The 20,156-nt window shown below is 30.8% G+C and overlaps 1 protein-coding gene across 2 annotated transcripts in view; it reads right to left on the bottom strand.

The window, feature by feature from the left end:
* The window catches only part of LOC114329832 (5-hydroxytryptamine receptor 2A), an 895,697-nt gene that overhangs the window by 104,532 nt on the left and 771,009 nt on the right, over positions 1–20,156 (bottom strand). For both annotated transcript variants that reach the window (XM_050646408.1, XM_050646409.1), the window contains exon 4: positions 13,725–13,949. In XM_050646408.1, coding sequence (XP_050502365.1) covers positions 13,725–13,949 — 225 coding nt within the window. The remainder of the gene's footprint in view (positions 1–13,724; positions 13,950–20,156) is intronic.

The following is a 20,156-nucleotide window of genomic DNA, read 5'->3' as shown; positions in this document are numbered from 1 at the left end:
TCATTAAACTATCATTCCTAAAAATACTATTAGTTTAGTGGCTATTGCAAACAGCTTTCCAGCGTGAGCTAAGCCGATTAGAGGATCTATATATTTTTTTACGACTAATCAAAATTATACCTTTATTATCTATACTATATTATCTATAAGATAAGAGTAAGCCTCTGGCTAAATGCCAAAGAAAGATTTACGAACTGGCTAATAACAAAATATTCTCTCTCTCTCTCTTTGACTCACGTACATTCCCATTTGATTTTAGATATATTATACCAATTTACGCTTTTATTAATCAAAATTATGTGATGAGTGACATTATATTTTCCATAAAATGTGTGTTTCTGTAAGATGTTTTAGTGAAATATGAACGAAATAATGCGTTTTTTTATATTCTTGGCCATTCCAAGTTTTCCGATATATTGAAAGCAAAGTTTGTTTATGATAATTTCTAAGTTTAATATTCGTTTTTATAACAGATCTACACTTTTTTACCATCAGACATTTCTAACAGTAACATACCAAAAATATACAGTTTCAAACAATTAAACTCATCAGAATTCTATGTATCTAAACAAAAGTTTAGAAATCACATAATTATTGTATCTTAATAATTTCGACTCTAAAATTACATTGATGTTTGATATATGTGTATGTATTTACATTTCAGATACCTTTGGAAATTTACGTGCAAATAATTTAAATCCCGATGGATACCTACTAAACTTCTGAAACCACCAGAATGGATTATTCATATTTAAGATACTAGCTAATAGGCCTGGATCCCACGTACCAAAAAAGTTGATTAATAGGAAGCTGAAAATTTGTTAATAGCTTAACAGTGTCTAGTCGGACAAACTTTGATGAAGGGGAACACTGGAATAGGGGAAGTTTTAATTGTGGAACAGGTTACAGGTTTCAAACGTAGAGTACGAAAACGTTCCATGTATTTTGTCGGACAAAACTTCCAACTGATTTGTTACCCTTTCATTAAACTCTAATGCAAAAATCTGGCTGCTATTTATCACCTATTACGCCAGTCAATGGGAGTAAGAATAGGATCTTACCTCCGAATTCTATCCTGCTGCATGGATTTTAATGAAATTTTGGGCCTATTCTCTACTTATCTCCTAATTCAAAGTCTACCCTATGCCGATGTGTACTTTTATCTTGGGGGTATTCCCACCCCTTCTGAGGGGTGGAAAATTTTTTGGTTAAAATTATCGCGGAATTCACTAGAGAATTATAAATTATTCTAAGCAAAAAATGTTCTATAATTTTTTTTTGAAAACTCGTTACTTTTGAGTTATTCGTAGTTGAGAATTGGCAATTTTCATTGAAACATAATTCCTTTTCGAACGGTTTTTTGCTAATACCTTAAAAACTAAGCATCTAACGAAAAAAACTATACTCAACATTATTGTTAGTTATAAAAAAACAAAAAGACACTTGCCTCCATAACCCTTCTAGTTATAATACAAAAAGAGATATGGTAGGTGAAAATAGTTTGTTTTTTGGTACATTCTCAAATTATTGTATTCAACTTCAAATAACAGAGAAACGGTCGATTTTAGGCGTATAATGCTAACAATACCTTTTGTAGTGCTTGAAAAGACCTATAAAATGAGCTACATTAAAGGTCCGTTACATTAAAACTAAGCGAGATATGCTGGAAATAAAATTGATAACTAATGTGTTTTAAGAAAAAATGAGAAGGAATTTTAATCCTTATCCACCAAAATGTAAATGCATTGTTTTTCTTCTATAATACCTTTTACTATAGTGTTATTTCTGTCCAGAAAGTTAGACGGGCTTAAAATGAATGGTTTTTGAAAAAAAGGTCAAATTATAGAAAGCATTTTTAAAGTTTCTTAAAAATCTTCCTTTTTTTCCATGTAACTTGAAAATGGTCAAAGATACAGTAATGAAAAATAAAAAGTAAATTTTTATCTAAAAAAAACCCTACATTTTTTTGTGGTAGCTTTTTTTCATATCTCTTATAATTTTCGAGTTACATGGAGAAAATTTAAAAATGCGCTCTATAATTTGATCTTTTTTTTTTCAAAAACCATTCATTTTAAACCAGTCCATCTTTTTGAACTAACAAATAACATAACACTATAATAAAAATTATTGTAGAAGGAAAACGATGTATTTAAATTCTGGTGGATGAGGGATTAAATATACTTCTCATTTGTTCTTAAAATACATTAGTCATCAACTTTTTTGCAGAATATTTCGTTTAGTTTGAATTTAAGCGACATTTAGTATTGCTAATTTTAAAGGTCTTTTCAAGCATTATAATAGATGTAAGTATTATTATACATCTAAAATCAATCGTTTCTCTGTTATATCAAGTAGAATACACCGATTTGAGCATGCAGCAAAAAACAAACTCTTTTTACCTACTATATCCGTCTTTCTATTTTAGCTAGAAGATTTATGAAGGAACGAATCACTTTGTTTTTTATATCCTACAGAAATATTTTATATAGGTAGTTTTTTCGTTAGATGCATAGTTTTAACGGTATTCACAAAAATACGTCTGGAAAGGTGTCATTTTTCAATGAAAATCGACAATCTTCAACCAGGAATAACCCAAAAAATGTTGAGTTTTCAAAAAGTAATTATTATAGAACAGTTTTTGCTTAAAATTAGGTTCTTCAGCCCCTTCCGTAGCTATTTTAACCAAAACATTTTTCACTCCTGAGAAGGGGTGGGAACCACCCCCAAGATAAAAGACCACATCGGCATAGGCTAGATTTTGTTTCATGAACTATTGCCTACTTACGGTGAAAATATCAAGTAAATCGATGTAGTAGGATGGGATTCGGTGCCAAATACCCTCATTGACTGCCCTATATATAAATCATCTCATTCGACATGTTCTGCTTGTCGTACTTATTAAAATGCCCAACATATTTGAAGGACAAACATTTTGTCATATATTATATAAAGTTTGCTATTGAATAAACTTAAACAACCTGCTAGTTTTTACAATCATAAACTTGTCAGGATAACACGTTGCACAATTAAAATCACGTTCCACAATTATTAAAACTTATCCTGTTCCAGTGTTCCCGTACATCAAAGTTTGTCCGACTAGACACCGTAAAGCTATTAACAAATTTTCAGCTTCCAATTAATCAACTTTTTTTTTGGTACGCGTGATCCAGACCTAATATTTAAGATACTCGCTAACTAAACCAGCTGTAATATTTGATATGAAATTTCTACAATTGGTATAATTAATCATTCCGTTTAATAGTTCAGACACGGACTTTATCTCTGGTGTCTTTGCTGTAGTTTAAATTTTATATTACTCGAAAAAAGTTCAACGAGTGAGATAAAGAAATTTCGAAAAACACTATTTTAGGCTATTGATTATGTTAAAAATAAGATAGCTAAAAGGAACTACAACGTTAACGGAGCTTTATTATTTTATATGGTCAATGGACCTCTATATATGAAAAATCCGCGGAGTGCTACCATTTACACGGGTGCGTTTTTGAGAAAGAAGTAAATTAGTCCCTAGGCACAGGGTGAATTGGGGTGAGTTCTATGCACTTTTAGTACAAACACGTATACAGAAAAATTATTCCAGGTAAAATTTACTATCAAAACACCACCTTTCAAAAGTCAAAATTTTTTTTTTACAAAAATATACTAAAAAAAATAAAAAAAAAACGTGAAAGAAAGCAATTATTTTGTTTTTTCCCCATTTTCCCCATTATTTCGCAAACATTTTTCTGTAACTATTTTCTACGCAACTTTAGGTATATCCAATGGTGAATTTGATAGAAAGAAAAATAAATTACCTTTAAAATAGTCTATTGAAGAAGGCTAGGTGACTATTATTAAGCAAGATATGGTTTTTCAAAATTTTATACTTTTATTGATTTTTGATATATTTTCTCATTATAACTTTTTTTTGTACATTTAAGTACATACATTGTGCATTTAAAAAGAAAGCTTATTTTTTTTACTTTAAGATGGTGTATTGTAAAAAATTCTAGGAGTATTTTTAAACAAGTTATCCGTAGGATATCCAAAGGTATCTTTAATTTGAGAAAAATTTTGAAATTTTTATTTCCTTTAGAAGAATATAATTGCATATTATAATATAATTTTTAAAATAACTTTTCTTAATAACATTTTTCGGTATTGTGAAATATAAAGGTACTTTACTCTTAAGCGAAATTCATATTTTTAACATAGCTGGTAAACTATTGATAAAATGTTATATTTGATGATTGTACCTTAGGTTTTGGACTATGTACATCATTTTATAAAGAATAATATTTTTTCATAAAGTTAATAATAAAAAGTTTTCAAACTTAGTGGGACATATTGCATGTGTATATGTCACATTTTAAAAAAGCATATCTTGTTTAAAAATAGTCCTAGAATTTTTTGCAATACAGCATTTTAAAGTAAAGAAAATAAGCTTTCTTTTTTATTTTATAAAGTGTGTACTTAAATGTACAAGAAATAAAGTTATAATGAGAAATTTAAAAATAATCGTAAAATATATAAAAAATCATTAAAAGGATAAAATTATGATAAACCATATCTTGCTTAATAATAGTCATCTAGCCTTCTTCAATAGACCATTTTAAAGATAATTGACTTTTCTTCCTATTAAATGCATAACTAATATGTCTGGATTCCGCGTATGAAAAAAAGTTGATTATTAGCAAGCTGAAAATTTGTTAATAGCTTAAGGGTGTCTAGTCGGATAAACTTTGATATATGGAAACACTGGAACAGGGGCAGTTTTAATTGTGGATCAGGTTAAAAATTTGGAACGGTCAGACCACGAAAACGGCACATTTATTTTGCCGACAGAATAGACTTAAACTCTCCGAACAGAGATTAAACTCTCATGCAAAAATCAGACTGCTATTTATCACCTGTCATAATTCCTGTCATTTGACATATTCTACATGTTCCACTCATTAAAACGCCCATTTGGTGACAAATAGCAGTCTGATCTTTGCATGAGGGTTTAATCTCTGTTCGGAGAGTTTAAGTCTGTTCTGTCGGACAAAATACATGTGCCGTTTTCGTGGTCTGGCCGTTCCAAATTTTTAACCTGTTTCACAATTAAAACTTCCCCTGTTCCAGTGTTCCTATATATCAAAGTTTGTCCGACTAGACACCCTTAAGCTATTAACAAATTTTCAGCTTGCTATTAATCAACTTTTTTTTCATACGCGGGATCCAGGCCTACAAAGCTGTGTAGAAAAAAGTTACAGAACAATGTTTGAGAAATAATGGGGAAAATGGCTTAAAAATGCTATGATCGGCGAACTTTGAAAAATTATATTTTGGAAACTGTAAATTCTAGAGACTTTTACCGAAAGTCATTTTAAATAGGAAGAACGGAAGTAGTTTTTCTGCAAAGCATTACCTATACCTTTATCCCCTAGTGGAAAAAAGTTATGGGCCAAAAAAACAAAATTGCTTTCTTTCGTGTTTTATTTGCTTCTATTTTTGAATATATTTTTGTAAAAAAAATATTTTTGACTTTGAGGGGTGATATTTAGATAGTAAATTTAATCCGGAACAATTTTTATGAAGACCTGTTTTTACTAAAAGTGCATAGAACTCACCTCAATTCACCTTGTGCCTAGGTACTAATTCACCCCATTCTCCAGAACGCACCCCTGTAAATGGTAGCACTCCACGGTTTTTTAATATCTGGAGGTCCATTGACCATATGGAACAATAAAACCCCGTTAACGTTGTAGTTCCGTTCTATATTACATAATCAATATACCCCAGGCTGTGGGTGAAAAAACGTGATATAATTCAGGAATTTTTGAAACCTATCAGGTGTTGTAAAGGACGATGCCAGGAATAACTTCTACTGAAATGTATTCAAAAATATTATGCGCTTTTTTTTTATTGCGATTTTCATTTGTTAAATTTGCAATTTTTAATGATTTTTAATTTTGCAGCTTAGGATATTGATTTTAGAGAAAAACTTTTTAATAGAAAGTTGTAGTAAATTAAAAAACCTACAACTTGAGGTATGGTAAGTTTAATTTCGCTAATTGGTTATTGCAAAACAGCCTGCGAAATGTCCAAAATGACAGTTTTTTACAATTGCATTATTTATTGTACAAATAATTTTTTTTATTTTTTAAAGCTTTAAAATGAAGATCTTTCAATTTCAAACATAAAAAAAATTGTAAAGCCAGATTAACGAATTTGTTGCTTAGATATTATAAATTGTTTATCCCAAGAGGTCAAATGTCGAAGGGTATAACTTTTTGAAAAAAAAATCGTAGAAAGTTGGTAAAACATCCAATCTCCTTCTAAAGAGTTATATTTTCATATTCTGATGTAAATAAATGCGTAAAACATTTTTAAACCTCTAATTTTTGGGTTTGAAAATAAGGGGGCAAATTTCGTTATAAACATTTAGAGCTGAAGCGGCCCTGTACATCCTATGAGTTTTTAACTTACAGATTATTGTTGCTAAAGATGAAACGAAGATTTATAAAAAAATAAAAAATTTCTACGACCAACTGAAGCCGAGATAATTTTTGGGTTTGAAAATAAGGGGGCAAATTTCGTTATAAACATTTAGATCTGAAGAGGCCCTGTACATCCTATGAGTTTCTAACTTACAGATTATTGTTGCGGAAGACGAAATGAAGATTTATAAAAAAATAAAAAAATTCTACAACCAACTGAAGCCGAGATAATTGTTTTTTTTTTCTTAAATCGTAGTGCCTTTATTTATAACAATTAAGAAATTATTTTATAGTCATTGACTAAAGAAAGACTATTTTATCTTAAAATAAAAACTATTATAAAATATAATTACATTTAATTATTAAAAATTATTTTTAAAATCGGTGCTTTTGCGAGCGGCCGAATTTTGCAAATCGCCCGGCTCGCTTCAAATCCGCACGCTCGGAAAATTTTTACGTAACTTGCAAAGTGTATTGTATTACATTTTGACCGAAAACAATTTAATTTTATTACCATTATAATATACAGTCTATTTACCACTGTATTTGTTTTTCTTGATACTCTTTTATATGTGAAATCCAAAACGAATAGTCACTACAAAAAGAAAAAGTTTTATATTGTATATTAGAGTAAGAAGTAGCATTATTATTATTATATAATAATAAAAAAAATTAAAAATATAGTTATATATTTCATATATCTGTATCATTTTTGTAATATTATTTCTTCAGAAATGAAATTTCACATAAAAAAGTTTATCAAGAAAAACAAATACAGTGGTAAATAGACTGTATATATTATAATGGTAATATTATTAAACTGTTTTCTGACAAAATTTAATACAAGTTACGTAAAAATTTTCCGAGCGCGCGGATTTGAAGCGAGCCGGGCGATTTGCAAAATTCGGCCGCTCGCAAAAGCACCGATTTTAAAAATAATTTTTAATAATCAAATGTAATTATATTTTATATTCATTTTTATTTTAAGATAACATAAGTCTTTCTTTAGTCAATGACTGTAAAATAATTTCTTAATTGTTATCAATAAAGGCACTACGATTTAAGAAAAAAAAAACAATTATCTCGGCTTCAGTTGGTTGTAGATTTTTTAAATTTTTTTATAAATCTTCGTTTCGTCTTCAGCAACAATAATCTGTAAGTTAGAAACTGATATGATGTACAGGGCCGCTTCAGCTCTAAATGTTTATAACGAAATTTGCCCCCTTATTTCCAAATCCAAAAATTATCTCGGCTTCAGTTGGTCGTAGAAATTTTTTATTTTTTTTATAAATCTTCGTTTCATCTTCAGCAACAATAATCTGAAGTTAAAAACTCATAGGATATACAGGGCCGCTTCAGCTCCAAACGTTTATAACGAAATTTGCCCCCTTATATTCAAACCCAAAAATTAGAGGTTTAAAAATATTTTACGCATTTATTTACATCAGAATATGAAAATATAACTCTATAGAAGCAGATTGGATGTTTCACCAAATCTCTACAATATTTTTTCAAAAAGTTATAGCCTTCGACATTTGACCTCTTGAGATAAACAATTGATAATATCTAAGCAACAAATTCGTTAATCTGGCTTTACAATTTTTTTTATGTTTGGAATTGAAAGATCTTCATTTTAAAGCTTTAAAAAATAAAAAAAATATTTGTACAATAAATAAAGCAATTGTAAAAACGGCCATTTTGGACCTTTCGCAGGCTGTTTTGCAATAACCAATTAACAAAATTAAACTTACTATATCTCAAATTGTAGGTTTTTTAATTTGCTACAACTTTCTATAAAAAAGTTTTTCTCTAAAATCAATATCCTAAGCTGCAAAATTAAAAATCTTTAAAAATTGCAAATTTAACAAATGAAAATCGCAATTAAAAAAAAGCGCACAATGTTTTTGGTTACATTTTAGTAGAAGTTATTCCTGGCATCGTCCTTTACAACATCTGATAGGTTTCAAAAATTCCTGAATGACATCCTTAAATCGACCTATTTTTCACCCACAGCCTGGGGTAATAGCCTATTTAATATTTATTTATTTTGTGTTATTATATTTATTTCGTGTTTACGCTTTTTTCAAAACAATTTTTTACGTTTCTCAAAAACTGTCTGACTTTTCCCTTTGAAATTTTAACCAAGTATTTGTCATACATTTGAATATCGCAAAAACTAAAATAACGCTATAATTTTAATTTTTTTCTACATTTTCTATTGTCAAACTACCAAAAATTGCAAAAAAAATTCGAAAATTTTGTCTTTAAACTGTTGCTATTAAGTCGTTTTTTTTATAGATTTTGTTTTTTTAGTTCTAGCTAAAGTTACCAGTATACTAAACAGAATTAGATCTATACCTGAAATAATAGTATTTTTTATCGTAAAATTAAAATATAATACTTTATAACGTTTATAGCAGTTGATATTCTAATACTATAGTTTTTAATTAAATGAACATTATAATATGCAAAGTTTATGTGATTATATTTCAATGGTAAATTCCACGTTTAGAGTACCAAAAATAACTTTCCATACATGAAAACAAAAAGAAGAAAACAGTTTTTTGCAGACCAGTATTATATTCAATCAGTTTAAATAGGGCTTTTCATTCACAGTCATTTGTTTCGAGCTTCTGTCATGTGTCACATAATATTAATATATCTACGACATACGTTATTGGTATATACCAATGATACAAACCAAAGACGTATGACGTAGATATATTAATATTATGTGACACGTGACAGAAGCTCGAAACAAATGACAATCGATGAAAAGCCCTATACAAGAATTCTTTGTGATAACTATTGAAAGCGTATGATTAATCTTCATTAACTCTACACAAAATATCGCTGTTTAAAAGACTTTATTAAATTAAATTACACGACAAATTTGCGTCTTACTTTATTATGAAAAATTGACCTTAAGATAAAGTCTCGCAAAAACTTCTGTTTAAATACGTCAGATGATTGATGTATAAAAAAGACTTTATTATCGTTATATCTAGATCTCGCTTAAGGTTAACTGACTGCTCCAGAAACTAAGATTAAAGTGGGGTAGTAATTATCGTAGTAAGGTCTTAATCGCGTTAAGCAATTTCAGAAAATGAAAAAGCTTTTTCCTTATAATATATTGAAAAGACGGAAATAATCAAACAAGATATTTTTAGTGAGTATAAATTTTGAATTCATTAATAAAATATAACGACAAGTTTAATATTGAAGCATGTAACGGGTATTTCTTTCAGGACAACAATAAAATATCATTCTATATTTGCCCCGTTCCGGAGCAAGCTCCCTAGGCGGCCGTCTAGAAAAGAAATAAAGTTGTAATTATAACTATTATTAAAAATATAATAACAACGCAGAATTTACAATAGCAATCACGCTATGCGGAATCAGTATATCTACATACACACTTATACTCGTAGTCCCCAATCAAACATCGATACACAGTTACCCATCAGCCAGCTCTGGGCAAAGGCGCTACGGTCACAGCTCCGGCGGAACGCCTTTTCACTACAAAGCGCGTCCATCTCGGTAGGTTCCAATTTACTCCATTGCATATCTGCCTTTTGAGTTCTTACCGGTTCACTACAACAGAAGGAACTGATCTCATGATTCTCCTTACTCGTCTTAAATACACTCTTGGTAGCCATCACGCCTTAGTTTCGTCGGAGAGGTGGTACGTACGGGGTTGCGCCAACATGGAACTGCGTTCGATGCTCTGCTGTTAATCTGCCGAACGCCGGGCTGCAGGCATCATAGCATTACAAGCATTTCCCGCGCTTTTAATTTATTTATTTACTAAAAGTCTGCCAAGATGAAGGAAGATCCTTAAAGATTATTTGGAAAAGAACATTGAGAGTGTAGATTCTGTACCAGATATAATATTGATGGTAACGGTAAAAAATAAACACGAAAAAAAATCACCAAGAAGCTACTCTCTATCAATCTATTTAAAAAATTCAAATTGACCACTGCTGAACATAGGCCTCTCTAGATAGATCTATTGAAAGGGCTGGTTTTTGGTATATTCTACGGCGACCTTTTCAGATATATTGGAATCCTCTAACCCTAGATTATTTCTAATAACTTCAAGACTGAACTTTCCATTTAGCTTTTGCCGGTAGTTTTTCATCACTCCACGTAAAGAACCGCACATTTGCCTGACTGCCATTGTGACAAAAAATGTGCTTTGTTATTTATTCCTCTAGCAGACTGAATAGGCCATCATCTGCAAAGGCCATTAGCTGCCAATCATATCAGCTTTAACTACCTACTCAGCTTACAGTGCCCTGTTAGCGGACCTACTATGGCTTTAACTGTTTTTCTGTCTTTGCTTGGTAGGTCTGCCGTAAATTTTGGCGAATGCAACTGTTTCACCTGTCTTTGTCCTGGTAAATTCCCCTACCATTCCAGAGATTCTACCTACTTTCTTGTAGCTTTTTTTTTGTTACGGCCTTTATAACACCTCAAAAGGGTTCCGGTCCAATGAATAACATTAATGAGCCTTTTTTGGTCATTTTATCTGCTTTTTCATGGCGCTTATGATCCTCGTGCCCCGAGACCCAGGCTAATGTAACCTTGCTACGGTCTCTTATTATATTCTAGCTTTTTTACAGGCCTTTTATGCCCAGAGCTTTGTTGTTCTTTTCCATAGGTTTCTGTTTCTTATCAACTTCTTCCAGTCTGTTATTCCCTTTTCTTTTAGGTCTTCTACTACAGCCTCTCTCCATCGATTTCGTAGTCTTCCTCTCTTTCTTTTATAATCTGGTACTCTCCATGCTATTTTCTTGACCAGTCTTTCATCGTTCATTCTTTCTATATGGCCCAGCCACTGCAACCTTCTTGCTTTTATTACGCTATCTATTTGTGGTTCTTTGTAAATAATATAAATTTCCTCATTTGTCCTTCTTATATATCCTTCCTCTGTTCTCTTCCCTCCTAATATTTTTCTCAGTATTTTCCTTTCCCATCTTCTTACTGTTTCTTTTGTTGTTTGGTTGAGTATCCATGTCTCACCATATATCGCTGTTGGTCTTATTATAGTCTTATAAATCCTGAATTTTTTTATTCCATGACAGCTGCTTTGATCGTAGTAAATAATTCATGGCTCCCGCAGATCGATCAGATTTACTCAATCTGGCATCAATTTCTTTCATTTCTTCATACTTGTTTGTTATCCTAGATATACAAATTCGTCTATTTCCTCAAACTTAAACTCTAACTAACTGTGTGCTTACCTTTGTCCCATCCCCCCTTTTTCTTCTTACTTTCATAACCTTGCTTTTCTTTTGATTTATTTGTAGACCCAACTTATACGCTTCATTTATTAATCTTTCTGTTATCTCTTTCAGTATCTTTTTACTTGTCCCTACAATTGCCACATCATCTTCATATCCCACTAATTGATGACTCTTGTACAATATGTGCCCATCATGTTACCTAAATATTAGCGTTGATAGGGGGTCTCCTTGCCTAAGTCCTGATCTGACTGCAAAATCTTCTGAGGTTTTTTACTCTTACGTTGCAGGTTGTATGCTTCAATGTCATCATCATCAATTTCTTTAGCTTCGTAGGCATTTCGAATTCTTCCATAACTTCCGCAATTTTTTCTCTCTTGACAGAGTCGTACGCCTTTTTAAAATCTATGAATAATGCTATTGCCGGGATTTTGTATTCATAGAAGCGTGTCAGCACCTCCTTTATTATGAATATCTGATCGGTTGTTCCTTTGCCTTTCCTAAACCCTGCCACGGTCTCTTAGTTTAATTAAATTGTAATTTTAATTAAAACTATAATAAAAATTGATTTCCACGTTTAAAAGAATAAATAGAATAATTCAATTTTGACATTCTGCGGATGCTTTACTAATTTTAATATATGAATATCTACCATATCTAACTAGCTTTTGAAAAAAAAATTCCAGCTATTAACTTTATTTTTAAATTTGAAAATCTATTTTTACATAAATTTTACATAAAATCTTTATTGTAACGGTAAGAAAAGTGATTTTATTTCGAATATAATGATGAACTCTACTTTTTGCTATTTACAGATACAGCAGACTGAATCAAATCTTGAAAGTCGCAGAATTTAATAACTACTTGATTGATCGGAAATTGCAACACGAATGAAAACATAAAGCAAAATTTGTATTCGGGAAGATTAAAACCAGATGGCTTTTACGGCAGGTGTTGTTATTATTATTACCCAGTAATGGAAGTATTCCTCGTTTTCCTTTCTTTACAAAAATTTGTTTTTGGTGTGAAAATACACTGAGGAAAACGAAAAAAGAGCCACTAATTTAATTTAATAAAAATTGCTTATTGCATTGCAGGAATTTAATATACAGTAAGCTCCGCTTTGCTAGACACATGGGTAGGTACCTAAGTGCTATCCTGATGGGCTAATCCGGTCCGTTCTCAGATGTGCCTTTCATGTCTGTCATGTTACTGTCAAGAAACTATTCAAAATAATTGTTTTTCCATACAAAAAATATATTAATAATTAATAGTATTGTTACTCTGCTTTAAAACAACTTTATTCAAACACCCAGAATCTTACAATACTTTAAAGCTTTTACAACTTTACACAATCACAACTATAAACGTCAAATACAGTTGTTCTAATGACTGTCAAATTTCTATGTTAATCTTCGGTTTCTATACATTATCTGACTTTCTAAACGTCATTAGACATAAAAGTAAACAGTGCAACAAGTGAACGGTCCAGGACTGTATTAGCGCAGTGTTCCCATGTGTCTAGTAGCGTGACGGTTACTGTATACGTCTACCCAGTAGACGCATATAATTTTTATAAATGAAAGAAAAACAAGTTTCTTTTCTTTGTTATAATATAACCATAATAAGAATTAATTCAAAACTACGAATATCTTTATAAGGGGCTCCTTTTTAGTTTTGATCAGTGTATATTTGAGTCTAATGTGCTTACTCGTAGTTGGAACTTCAGCCATAACGGAGTAATCAATTACATGAAAAAAAAACTTGCTTTGGGTATGAGTTAAATTTACTATGTTTCCGCTTTTTGGGTATATTCTAATGCTATCCATACTTATTCAGAGATATCATAATTATGTTATATCTGGTTTACTTTTCTTTATCAATTTCCCTTTTTGTAAATTAAGCATTAAAAATTTATGAACTTTATGTTTTATGGCAACAAATAATTTTCTGATATTTAAGAGTTAAAATCTAAGTGTTTATACATAGGATAGCTTACCTAATACTGTAATTGAACTAGAGACTAACATGGACAGCAACCACACTAATGCTATTTTAAATACAACTGTCTTTGTTGTGGTACTATGTCTGGTTTTGAGAGGATTCCTGATACCCAGGTACCGGCCTAGGCTGATGAAACACATGTGCATTATTGAAGATGAACAGGCCAAAACGTCACAGGTCACGTAAACATTACACCAGACGAACCCAAAAGGCCAACTTCCTGAAAAAAAAATCAATATATTATTTAAATTGATTATAGTAAAAGATCAAAATACTAACAAACAAAATATCATACAATCCTGCTTACAATTTTTTCCTTTTATCAAAATTAAAATTTGAAGTAAATGAGATCATTTAAAATACGTTTATACCCTTCTGGATAACTCTATGGCATATACAGGATAATTATTTGCCAGGAACAAAATTATTATTGAAAACATTTTTAAAGGTTACACATGCACGAATATTCAGAAAGTGTTAAGAGGATATAGCTTAATAAAATAAAAAAAGTCAAAATGTAAATTCGTACAGGTTAAAACAAATTTTATATCAAAGTTTAGGTGGGTACAAAAGATATTTTCAAGAAAGTATCCAAATCATACAAGGGGATCATTGTTTAAATAATTAAAAAGGAGTAATTTTTGCAAAAAAAAAAATACTTTTTTAACTGCTGAGGTAATTCACTTATTAATGAAGGTCTACGGGATTTTTTCTGCAAAGTTGAAGGGTATAGCTATTTGTATAACAAGGGAGGAAAGTGCTACTTTTCCTTCCGAGAATGAAGTTTACTGCCCGACGCGTAGCGGAAGGCAGTAATCATTCAAGGGAGGAAAAGGCACTTTACTCCCATGTTATACATATGGTTTTTCCACCTTCCTCAAGTAACAAGTCATTTTTTCATTTTTACTTAATTTATTTATGTAACTAACCAACAAAATTTATTAGAACTAAAACTAACAAGTACGTACAATATAACTGTCAACTGTCAAATATAAGTCAAATTAATAATGTAAACATTGTTAAATCAAAATAACAATTTACTGTTTTTTACCATTCTGCAAAATACAGAGTGTTTTATAAATAAACGTTAAAATGTATAGAAACTTACGTAATAGAAAATAGATATTGTACAGGGCGTCAATAAGTTACATTTCTTGAATGAAATACCATGACGTCATTTTTACTTTTCCTCCCTAGGGAGGAAAAATATTTTCCTCCCTAGGGAGGAAAAGTACAACTTTGCTCCCTACAATCAGGTCCGGAAAAGTATACTTTCGGTAGAGGTAGGTGGAAAAATCTTTCACATAAGACTTACTTAATTAAATTTGATCCCCTATTTATGTAAATAATTGTCTATAAAATTTTAAAAACAAATTTGCAAAAAATTATTTTTAGCGTTTTAAATAAGCACTATAAAATATCTTATTTTACAGACTAATTTGGGCTATGTTACCAGTATTAAGCAAAAAAAAATTGGTCGAAAAATATTTAATATTTTTTGAGGTATTAAATTTATTTATTAAATGTTACTATATTTTCAATTGCAAAAACGCGGTTGTTGCCAAAGAAATATTCACCTGCTTAAGATCTCATTACTTTTATTTTTATGTATGTCTTCGATAAATGTATTGATAAATTCAAATTTCAATTAAACTCCCCCCTAAAATGGCATTTGAAAATTATTCAAATTTGTTTATAACTTGTTTTTTTAATAAAGTCGCGGGGATTAAGTATTTTGAAATGCCATTTCGATAATTCGGTTCCTGGGAATTTTTTACTAATTAACCAAATTTTTCACCCTGACCGATCCCTGGGTGTGAAAAGTGTATTTCCTTTTTCCATCCTTGCTCGTTTTGGTTTCGTCATAATCTCGCTGCTTGTTAGGATTAGATAGTTTTTAGTTTAGGATTTGGTGCAGGATAAATGGGCATAGCTCTTAAGGGCCAAAAAAAACAAACCAAATTTTTTTGTCGTTTCTTCTTCTTCTTTATTTTGGAGTTATAGTACTACGGGTCCTTTTAGGGTTAAATTTTATTAAGAATGTCGAATCTCTGAGTTGTAGATTCTAGACATAAAAATATTAAGATTTAACTAAAATCTCTCAAATAAAATATGGCTACTTACTGAGTTACAGGGTGTTTTATTTAAAAATTTAAAAATTATTTTTTCCAAGTACTTTAAAACTATTTGGCGTATCCTTATCATACTTGGCAAAAAGTGTGGCTATTATACACCCTACTAAATTGTGATTAATATACGTTTCTAGTCAGTGCCAGAGGCGTACGACAGGGAATAGTGAATGATTGACCCTTCCCAAATTCTACGCCACTAAGTGAATTACTATTTTAGCGAAATTTTTCGATTCGCCAATACTTTGTATGTAAATAACTTTATTGGTATCGATAAAGTCATCAGTTTGAGAGATATTGGAAGTTTAAAATGAATGAATGGATGAATCAAAATAACTATGCCGTTTCATTTATAACGTCCAAAATCTCGAAAACTAATAACTTAATCGTTACTAGTAAAAAGTATATTATTTACATAGAAAGTATTGGAGAATCTAAAAATTTCACTAAAATAGTAATTCCCTCAGTGGCGTAGAATTTGGGAAGGGTCAACCATTAACTATCCCCTGTCGTACGCCTCTGGTAGTAGCTAGACATTTTTATTTATCACAATTTAGTAGACTCTATAGTACCACACTTTCTGCCAAGTATGATAAGGATACGTCAAATAGTTTGAAAGTACTTGATAAAAATAATTTTTAAATTTTTAAATAAAACACCCTGTAATTCAGTAAGTAGCCACAGTTTATTTAAGTAATTTTAGACAAATCTTACTATTTTTAGGTCTAAAATATACAACTTAGAGATTCGACATTCTTAATGAAAGTTAACCCTAAAAGGGCCCGTAGTAATATAACTCCAAGAAAAAAAAAAAAAAAGAAAAGGAAAAACAGACAAAAAAATTCGTTAATTAGTGAAAAATTCCCAGGAATCCAATTATCGAAACGGCATTTCAAAATATTTAATACCCGCGACGTTATTACAAAACAAATTTGAATAATTTTCAAATGCCATTTTAGGGGGAAGTTTAATTGAAATTTGAATTTATCAATACATTTATCGAAAATGTTGTTCTGAAGCTATTTTCTTGTGGCATTTTTACAATTTTAACTATTTAGAATGGGAAATAAGCCACAATATTATTAAAAAATGATTTTTATTAACGTTTCGACGCCCAAATCGGGTGCCGTTGTCAAAATACAAAATACTATTAATATAAACAAAAATGTTGTTGCTTAGTAAAAAAATTCTTCTAATAATTTATTTAATTTGACTCATTTATATCGGCAATTCAGATACATACGATACATTTTAAAGTAGAAGACTTTAAAATGATATTGCCAATATTTATGAGTTGCATTCCTGGGACGACTTTACTGAAAGATAGTTCATTCGATTACATGAAATCAACCCCAACTCAAGAATATCCGTCACAAAAAAAAAAATCATAGCATGTGATCTGTCTTTAAAAAGACAACCACATGCAACGGTGACATTAAAATTCTCGCGTTAGAGATCTCATAGTAAATCACGAGGGAAAACCAGGAAAAACCTCGTGATACTATCCCGACATCGTAAGTATTTGGTCTTACATTTAATTTACTCTCAAAATTAATACCAAATTCTGACTTTACTATAATTTTGTTTAAATTATAAATAATATCAATAATACATGGGTATATAAGTAATACTAAAATATAAAATATGTACTAACTCGACTATTGACTTACTAATTGTGGTATTTTCTTTCTATTGACTTCCTCTTTCAGTATGGGTATCCATATCCTACTGCATTCCACCGAGGAATTTGCGACACAATTGGTTTCGTTTAGCATAATTAGAGCCGCTTCTTTGATTTTTCTCTTTTTACTATCTGTTTCTTTCAGGACTATACTTAAATCTCTCCACTGAACTCTATGTTCATTATCCCATGCGTGTTGATTTTTTTTTGTGACGGATATTCTTGAGTTGGGGTTGATTTCATGTAATCGAATGAACTATCTTTCAGTAAAGTCGTCCCAGGAACGCAACTCATGAATATTGGCAATATCATTTTAAAGTCTTCTACTTTAAAATGTATCGTATGTATCTGAATTGCCGATATAAATGAGTCAAATTAAATAAATTATTAGAAGATTTTTTTTACTAAGCAACAACATTTTTGTTTATATTAATAGTATTTTGTATTTTGACAACGGCACCCGATTTGGGCGTCGAAACGTTAATAAAAATCATTTTTTAATAATATTGTGGCTTATTTCCCATTCTAAATAGTTAAAATTTATCGAAAATATACATAAAAATAAAAATCATAAGATTTAATACAGGTGAATATTTCTTTGGCAACAACCGCGTTTTTGCAATTGAAAATAGAGTAATATTTAATAAACAAATTCTATATCTCAAAAAATATTAAATATTTTTGGACCATTTTTTTTATTAATACTGATAATATAGCGCAACTTCTCCTGTAAAATAAGATATTTTATAGTGCTTATTTAAAACGCTAAAAAGATTTTTTCTTGCAAATTTTTTTTTAAGATTTACGTATAATTATTTAAATAAATAGGGGGCCAAATTTAATTCAGTAAGTCTTATGTTAAAGATTTACCCTTCAACTTTGTAGAAAACAATCCTATAGACCATCATGATTAATTGAATGACCTCAGCAGTTAAAAAAGTATTTTTTTTTCAAAAATGACCCCTTTTTAATTATTTAAACAATGATCCCCTTGTATGATTTGGATACTTTCTTAAAAATATCTTTTGTGCCCACCTAAAGTTTGATATAAAATTTGTTTCAACCTGTACGAATTTACATTTTGATTTACATGTAGTGTAATTTTATTTTACTAGACTAATATAAGTAACAAACAGTTTGGCTTTCGTAATGGCTTCGGCACAGTAGAAGCTCTGTACAGTTTTACAACTCTTGCCCAAACATATCGAGACTAACAAAAAGATGAGAAAGCTTTCGACAAAGATAAACATGACACTCTCATGGAATATCTAAATGATATTAACATATGAATGACAGAAAATATAATACCTAGTACGAATAGCAAGAGACAAATCGCCAAATGGAGGAAGATCATTGGGACGACCGGGGAAAAGATGGTCAGAAAACGTCAATTGAGGCTAAAAACCGAAGTAATATAGGCATGACCCTATTTATAAAGTAGGAAGAAGAAGAAGAATAATTGGTTCTGTGACGTGGCGTCTTCTACAATATTTTTCCATGCGTTCTTGTTTTTGCTTATGGTTGTCCATACTCTAACTCTCATCTTCTTAAGTTCAACAATTATCTAGTTCTCCCATCTCGTTTTCGGTCTTCCCCATGGTCGTGGTCTGCCTGGTACTGGTCTCCATTTAATTATTTTCTTGATAATTGATTGTGGATTTATCCGTTCTGTATGTCCCATCCATCTGACTTCTGTGCCTTGATAAATCTGACGAAGCCTTCTCCATTTAACAGTTCTCTTACTTTGTAGTTAATCAGTTTTCTAAATTCATTATTACCTAAATTTAGTGGGTCTGCTACAGTGCCGGATTAAGGGGGGCTATGGGACTATTAGCCCTCGACGGTAAATTTTAAGAGGCGGTACGTCGCTCCCATCACGTTTTAATTCTATATGTGGGCATTTCAAATTTATGGGTTGATTTTCTGAAATAGCATGATAATAAAACTTCGTCTCATCACCGATAAGATCCGTGCCTGCGGTAGCAGGTCGCACAAAAACACGTTTCATGTTTCCGGGAAATCGGCCAGCACCACTGCGCCTGGCAGCAGCGTGCCGGCTCCAACACGTCATGTCGTCAGTCGTGTTAGCGCAGTTTTCGAGACGAGTCTCAACTTTTACGTATTATTAGTGAAGTGTTTTCGTGACGTGAAAAGGAAGGAGGTGCATTTTGGAAACGACAAAAGTTAGAAAAACAACAGAAATTAAATGATGTATTAAAAAAACCATCCAAAATTCAGCTTTTTTTTTTACCAAATCCAGGCATGATAGTATACCAACGAGCACTTCTTTTCAAAACGATCCAATTGCAACAGTTTCGGATGTTTTAGAAGGTAGGTTTATTTGACTGTTTTAGCTACTTTTTTAATAAAATAAAATTTGCAGCAGGATCTTCATCACGTCGAGATGATTCATCCACAGCAAATTCAGACCCACTTTGTGATATCGAGTTACATCCTGAAAAGAGTTCTCCTGAACGTCAAATTCTAGTCAAAAGTCGGGTTAATTGCGTTGATTTACAAGATCCAACATTCTGGCCAAAAATTTTGTAGATGAAGTGCTGAAAGAATTCACAACACAGAAGTCGCAAAAGAAAATTACAGTTTGACGAAGCAGATA

This window comes from Diabrotica virgifera, chromosome 3 (genome assembly GCF_917563875.1).
Source record: "Diabrotica virgifera virgifera chromosome 3, PGI_DIABVI_V3a".
Classification (NCBI taxonomy): Eukaryota; Metazoa; Arthropoda; class Insecta; order Coleoptera; family Chrysomelidae; genus Diabrotica; species Diabrotica virgifera.
Note: the sequence above shows the minus strand (reverse complement) of the source record. Positions and strands in the feature narration are given on the sequence as shown.